This window comes from Oenanthe melanoleuca, chromosome 2, assembly GCF_029582105.1.
Source record: "Oenanthe melanoleuca isolate GR-GAL-2019-014 chromosome 2, OMel1.0, whole genome shotgun sequence".
Lineage (NCBI taxonomy): Eukaryota > Metazoa > Chordata > Aves > Passeriformes > Muscicapidae > Oenanthe > Oenanthe melanoleuca.
The window spans coordinates 117,503,130-117,510,463 of NC_079335.1; the positions used below are offsets into that span (position 1 = coordinate 117,503,130).

At 38.7% G+C, this 7,334-nt stretch overlaps 1 protein-coding gene across 1 annotated transcript in view; it reads left to right on the top strand.

The window, feature by feature from the left end:
* Positions 1 to 7,334, top strand: part of IGF2BP3 (insulin like growth factor 2 mRNA binding protein 3) — a 109,153-nt gene extending 101,819 nt beyond the window's left edge. Inside the window, exons 12-15 of the mRNA XM_056482730.1 lie at positions 511 to 585; positions 3,488 to 3,619; positions 4,739 to 4,852; positions 5,781 to 7,334. Of these exons, the coding sequence (XP_056338705.1) occupies positions 511 to 585; positions 3,488 to 3,619; positions 4,739 to 4,852; positions 5,781 to 5,882 (423 nt within the window). The 3' untranslated portion in view covers positions 5,883 to 7,334. The remainder of the gene's footprint in view (positions 1 to 510; positions 586 to 3,487; positions 3,620 to 4,738; positions 4,853 to 5,780) is intronic.

Below are 7,334 nucleotides of genomic sequence, written 5' to 3' on the forward strand. Positions count from 1 at the left end.
TTTTTATTTGGGTCACACATTGTCCGGTATAGAGGAATGTTTTGGATCTGATTAGTTACAAAAGTAAAGTGATCTTCTGTTCTCAGGGGAATGGATGCAAGCTTTTGCTAATGAGCAAAACTTGTTAGAAAGACTATTCAAGCTAGTGGGGAGAGATGAGAATCTCAGTTTATTAACCAAACTTGTCTTTTTGAAAGCTACATGTCTTACATCACTCATAGCCACATGAAAACGCCGTGTGGGATTCTGCCATGTGTGGATGAGTAGCTGTGTCTTTAATTTTCAGAAGTAAATTTGCTCATGGTGGTTTAGCCAGTTTCTCCATATTTCATTACAGCTAATTAATGCACTTTAAAGAGAACAAACCTGTCATGACTGAAGTGTGATGCTGCTGCTGTAATGAATAATTTTTCACTCCTGAACAGAATGTGAAGACTGAAATGGGGAGGAGGTGGCTTTAAACTTTTCCTTCAAAAGACAGCTACCAATAGCTATGTTTATCCATTCCAGATTGCCCCTGCTGAAGGACCAGATGCTAAGCTGAGAATGGTTATCATCACTGGACCTCCAGAAGCTCAGTTCAAGGTACAACATACCAAAACTTACCAGTATGTAGTGGCCTTTGGATCCTAAGGGACAATATTGAAAACAAAACTGGTTCCAAGCACACTTTACTCAAAATTTTAGTAAACACTTGGGTTTTGTTTTCTTTTTGCTGAAAGGTGTCTCATAGGAATATGAGTAGTACAGTACTATTAGAGGCCACATTCTGGTCATCTGAAAACTCATGGGTATTTCATTTAAGTAGGAATCAAGCCTAGGATTAAAAAACAGCCATATTACATTCCTAAATGTCTCTTCTATCTACAAGCACCTTTGAGTTGAGTCTTTTAATCTGTCTTGGTATGTGCAACAGTTTTGTATGCTTAATTGGAAAAAACAAAGCTGACAAGATGAAATTGAGTCCTCCCAGGCTGCTCTTTTGTGCCAAATGGAAAAATCTTTTTTGGGCTAGCTCTACAGACAAATGCAAGATTTCTAATTGTATTTCCACTACAACTACAAGAAGATACTCAACCTGATTATCCCATCGATGTTCAAATTAAGTTCCAGAGTGGCCTTCTGCCTTAAATGTCAAGGGATAAATCTAGTTACCCCAAAAGGAGTTGACCATGCTAGGAGTGATGCAGGCAGCTTAGTGCAGCAGCTTGGTGTCATCACAGATGTGGCCTGGAGATGTATCAAGTCACTTGAGAGTTTGTATCCTGGCATTGTTTTCTTGCCTGTTCTCATTTTTTACTTAGTATTTTTGCTTCAGGGCATCTTGCAAGAAGGAGGTGCACAAACTTCAGGGAAATCAGTTTCATTAATGCCTTTAGGATTTTTGGAAAATTATCAGGGCTGGTATTTTGCAGTGGTAATAACAAATTTAGATGCATTTGGGATTGTTGCTCAGTTACCATATGCATTTGAGATGCCATTTAAGGCAAAGCATGACTAGGAAGTTCTGTCTACTTGATATTTTCTGTGTGCATGTGGGCTAGGCATGCTCATGGACATCCCATGAAACATGGGATGTTTCACATATTGGGTACTCTTATGGTCTGGGGTCAGCACAAGGTCAGATATTGGCTACTCTTTTTGTTTTCATCAGATATTAGTGGATTTACCCTCAAGGAAATTTGGGCATCCCTTTTCCTGACTTTTCATGTAGGCAAAGCCTTGTCCTCAGGTTTCCTCCCCAAGATAAACTGGAAGTCCCACAGAGTTCTTCTGGCAGCTCTTCTCTCCAACCTGACTCATGCAAGGAGGAAAATGTCCCTTGTCTGCACCTCATATATAGGTTAAAACCAGATCAATCAGTCACTACTTTACACTTGAGCTCATCTTGCAAAGGTGCATCTGTGTAGTAGCACAGTCAATGCTCCTGGAGTATGCTGTTGTATGAAGGAAAGGGATTACTCTTTGGGTCTTTATTCAGCACCAGACCTTGTAGTCTTTCAGCTGCTCTTTAAGCAATGCCCTTTTGACTGGGATGGGCAGAGGCAGAGCTCAGTCCTTCTTTTAATCACTACTGTTAACATGAAGGTGGCCTTACAGCCAGGTGCACGCTTCATTAGTGCTTTCCTTAAACTCTGATTAAGAAGGGTCTCCTCTCTCAGGACAGTGGCTGTTGGGGCACCAAGAATGTAAACTGGTGTCCAACAGCTTGAAGAGGGAACAGCTGCTGCTCAGATGAGCAATGAGCTCTTGGAGAGGCAGTGTTATCCTAGAGCCTGTGGCTTCAGCATCCTTTCCTTACTCCATTGTGCTGTGCTGTGTCCCTGGTAGCTGCAGTGGGTGCATCCCTTTCTTCCTCAGCTGCTGCAGCCTGAGGATGTTGCAGTGTGCAGGGCTGGTTGCTAGCAAGGCAATGGGAAGAGAACATGCCACTGTTCAGAGCCTCTGCTGCAGTGCTCCCTAGAGTTCAGGCATCCCTGTGACACCACTATGCATGTCTGGCTGTGTTGGCTTGGATCTGGGATACATGAACGTGGAGTGGAATCTAGTGTGGACAGCACATTTCAGCCACTCTTTTGCTGTGCAGGGGCTTGCACCCAATTAGGTTATTTCCTTTCCTAAAGACTTTTCTAAGAACTGAAAGATTTAAGATGTTGGAAGACTATCTACAATCTTTTTTTAAAGAAGTCCACACCCCATATTTCTTTAAAATTTGGCAGTAATGTAATGTTCTTTTGAAGCATCTAGGAACCACAGAGTAGAAGATTTGGTTATCGTTTCTCACAAATTCTCTGATAAACAGTGAATAAGGAAATAAACGTGTTTAAAAATCAACAAATTTACAGCCTTACTCTCAATGGACATTCTTTTTGCTATCTGGCACTTGTGTGTTTCCCAGAAAAAGGAACTGTGTGTTGGTTGGAATAATATTGTTCCCACTTAAATCTGGGCAGTTTGATTTTTTTACTTTGGAAATTTGAGCAAGTGCAAATTTATTTATTTTTAAACAATTTGTAATGGATTGTAAAACAAGCTCTTTGCTTCAATTGGAGTCTTTATCCCATGACTTGTTGGGGGTATTGTGGCTTTTTTAGTTTAGCATCCTTAAAAGAATGGGTTTCTGAGTCAATTTATTGCATTTTGTGCTTCTGAGTGTAATAAAAAACTTCTGCCTGACATGTCTTCTTTCCACCAGTTTTTACCTCTACAGAAATGTGAGTTTCTTCTAAAAGCAATATTTCTACTTAAAAGCATAATAATAATGATCTCTATTGAATTGCTGCGTTCCCTGGTTTGTCAAGCAATCTTTAAAGCTGGGCACTGGTACTTCCTAGTTTGGTCTAAAGGCTTCTTTTAGAAAAATATTGTATTTATTAGGGAAAACACTTTGTCAGGATTGTGTACTAAGAATTCTCCCCTCTTTGGAATTTCTCGGTGTTAACTAGATTTCAAGAAGAACATTCTCTAACTGAAAGCAATTTTGCAGGCTCAAGGGAGAATCTATGGAAAACTTAAAGAAGAAAATTTCTTTGGACCTAAAGAAGAAGTGAAACTTGAGGCTCATATAAAAGTGCCATCCTATGCTGCTGGTAGAGTTATTGGTAAAGGAGGCAAAACAGTAAGTAGCTGAAATAAAACCCTTAGTGTTCTTCAGTTATGTTTCATATTCAGTGTGTATATGCACATAAAGCCTAAACTTTTAACTAAACTAATTCTTTATTACATTAAAGCAGGAGCTATTTCCTTAGCTGTACTACTTATATTTTCCTTTCTTCTGCTGTGGAGTTGAAGCCAATCTTAGAATAATAAATAATAATAAATAATTTATTTGTGAATAAGTGGTAGGAATTTAAGACATGCTCAGACCTCAGTATATCCAAAAAAAGTGTACCTGTCTTTGTTTGAGTTATATTGATGGCATTCCTTAGGCTCAGTTTGCTGTATAAAATAACATCACTGAGATTTTTCAGTCCTCAAAAGGTGCTAGTGCCCTGCTGGTGTTCAAGTATTTTCATATAGTTTTAAGTCAGGAGCTAGATGATATTTGCAAAGATATGGTCCATTCTTGGGTGTCCATCCTGAGTGCAACAGGGTCTTTAGGTCAAGTGTCAGGAGGGAATGTGGCCTCTTCCATTACTTGCAGTGGTAAGAGGCTTAAGGACAAACATATCTGAGAAGTTGTTCATCTAAAACTTTAATTACACAATGATAAGCATTTCTAAAATAAGTTTTAGTGAGACAAAGACTAACTTGCCTCTACTTAACACTATGGAAGCCTGATAAGCTGCTGAAAATAATTTGAACAAACAGAACTTCTTAACTGTTCAATCTGAAGTTCTCCATCTGTGTAGGCTTTTGAAGGAAAAGTGTATAAATACTATGACATTTTCCTTCCCTATATTATATTATTTTTCTGACCTTACACTTCTAAACTCAACTGTAAATACTGTGGCATCTATTTGCTTTTTTTATGTGATGTATTTAACACCTTCTGTGTGTTGTATTTGGTCTTTAAAACACTTCTGCAAACCCAGAGGACTTGGTGCTAATTTATGTTGAGACACAAGAGGCTCATCTTGCAGAGTGCACACTGCTGCATAAAGATGCTTTCTGTTGGTGAGGAGTTTAAAAAATGTAGCTTGGAGGATGATGTTTCAATAGTCGGTATCTTTGAGGCTTGGTGGTTGTACTACATTTGTTAGTTTCAAGTTTTCTGACTTCTACTATCTGTTTATAGGTAAATGAGCTTCAAAACTTGACAAGTGCAGAAGTTGTAGTCCCTCGTGACCAGACACCTGATGAAAATGATCAGGTGGTTGTGAAAATAACTGGTCACTTCTATGCATGCCAGGTAGGAGGACTGCAATTATTTTCTGTATTTCTTTGATGTTTCCATGGTCTTTCTTTTACAGCCATGTGCAGGAGCCAAGGGATGGAAGACTTTGCTCAAGATACAGAAAGCACTGCTTGCCAGGCTCCTCTGGTTGTCTTGCTGCAGTAAACTTTCCTCATGCCTGTGAGAGAGATTTATAACAATACTGCACGTTTACATATGCAAAACAGGCTCCTTAAATTCTTCTGTCAATTTATGCAGGCTCTGGCACTGCTAAAACTTTGTTAAAAGCAAAAGAAAACCCAAGTTGTGATTGGGCTGAAATTCAGAAGGAACAGAGACACAAGCCATACCATAGTATCTGGAAAGAATACACCCAGATATGTAATTCATCCACATTGCCCAATCTGTTGATTTAATATCATAAAGAAAAGGATCACAAGGTTCCTGCCTTAACTCAGACTCATTCCTTTTGATAGTTTACTGCAGGTAATTTGTAGTTCAGAAAGGAGATGGGAGGGCTGGGAGGCCCTGTAAAAGTCTGACTTTCTGGTTAACCTAGTGTATAAAAAATTTGTACTTTCTCTATTAAAACATTAGTTCTTATAAAATATTTGTATTTCCAGAGGAGTAAAATGAAGGCTGTAGCTTCAATAATCTTAACATTGGTAGTCATCTCCCTATTCTCATGCTTTCTATATTAGAGATGAGAAAACTGATCATGCAAGTACATGTGGTAGGTGGAAAAGAGAAGAAGAATTAAGGTTTAGGTTGTACATCATGATTACTCTCAAGTGTATTTTAATTAACAAGTAATCTTGTCAGTACTAGAAATTTAGTCATTCCAGATTCTCTTAATCCCAGTAGCACCTTTTGCTGGTTGTAAACAGCAGTCACTACAGCATGGCATCATGATGGGTTGTTTCTTCTTCTTTGTGTCCTTCAGCTTGCTCAGAGAAAAATTCAGGAAATACTGGCTCAGGTAAGAAGGCAGCAGCAACAGCAAAAAACATTGCAAAGCGGACAGCCTCAGCCAAGACGGAAATAAAGGTTTAGGAAATGGCCCATCAGAGACAGATGCCAGACCAAAGACAGACTGTGTGACAGAGAGACAGGTGGTGAGCACCTGTTGAAGTTTTATGCAGAAGATCCACCAAGCCAATCACCTGTTCGAGGACCAGGCAACCGTTGAACGCTGTCTCTGAGAATGTATTCTTTAGGCTCTCTCAAACTTTTGAAACCCAGCTTTAAAATAAGGACCCCTTCACTTCCCTTTTGTTCTATTCTCACAATTTAACATAAACTCGTTAGTCTTTTTTATTGTTCTTATTATTCCCCAACAACTTTAGAACTTGGTTTAATGAAGCTTTCTCTTCTGAGTTCACTGGTTAAAAAAAAAGAAAAGAAAAAACCAACAAAAAAAAAAAGAAAAGGCATTGCTCTTATAGGTCCAGTTGTAAAAGAATAAACACATTTGGAGGGTGGGATTGCGGGTGGGCTAGGGTTAGAGCAAGGGTATTGACAAGAGTTTAAGTGTTAGTCCCAATGTTGAAACAAGTGGCATTTTTTAAAAAGAATTTGGTTGCATTTTTACATAACACTGCCATGAATAACCTAAGGGAAGTGTTGAATGGTGTTGGCCAGGGCATAAAAAGATAAATATGCATTTTACTAAACTACCTCAGGCATTTAGTACCTCAATGAGAAATTGTTCCTTTTTTGCTTTTTTTTTTTGGTATTTTGTATACTTTATAAAGCTAATAGTTCTTGAGCATTTTATTTTTTTAAAAAAAATTAAAATTTGATCAGCCACCAGCCAGGAGTACTACAGACTTATCGGGGAAAAATATAGTAGAGCACTTCTAGCTGCTGGCTGATGGGAGTAAGGTGGGTAAAAAAAACACAGCCTCAGATTTCCTGAGGGCTTCAACACCATCATTTGTTTAAAAAAAATTCAATGAATGTTCAAAAGATAGTGAATGATGCCAACATTCTGATAGCAGCAATGCCGTTTAGTTTTCTTTTAAGATGGGATGAAAAAGTTTGTGACGGTACTTTTTTGGGAACAGGACAAGGAAGTGATGGCAAGAGGCTGGGGTTGGGGGAAAAATTTAGAAGGCTGCAAGAGGCTGAATTTTTTTTTTGTGCTACTTGATTGAATGCATGAACCCTTTGTGCCTTTGACCATCACTACCTAATAATGCTACATTTAACCATTTGCAGCCCATTTGGACTTTGCCATTTTGTTCAAAGAGCAAGCTTCATCTTCAGTTTGATAGAACACTTGATCTGCTGTAGCATTTTTGAGGCCAGGAGGGTCTCTGCTGTCTGCAGATCACATCATACTGCTTTCAGTTACCACGATGGGGGAAGGTCAAACAGTGTTTGATCACATTGAAAGATAATGAAAGGCTAAGTTTACATATCCAGCCGCTGTTATGGGCCACACTAAGCCACTTTGAAGGTTTTGAAAATGATTACAAGAAAAAAACAAACAAAA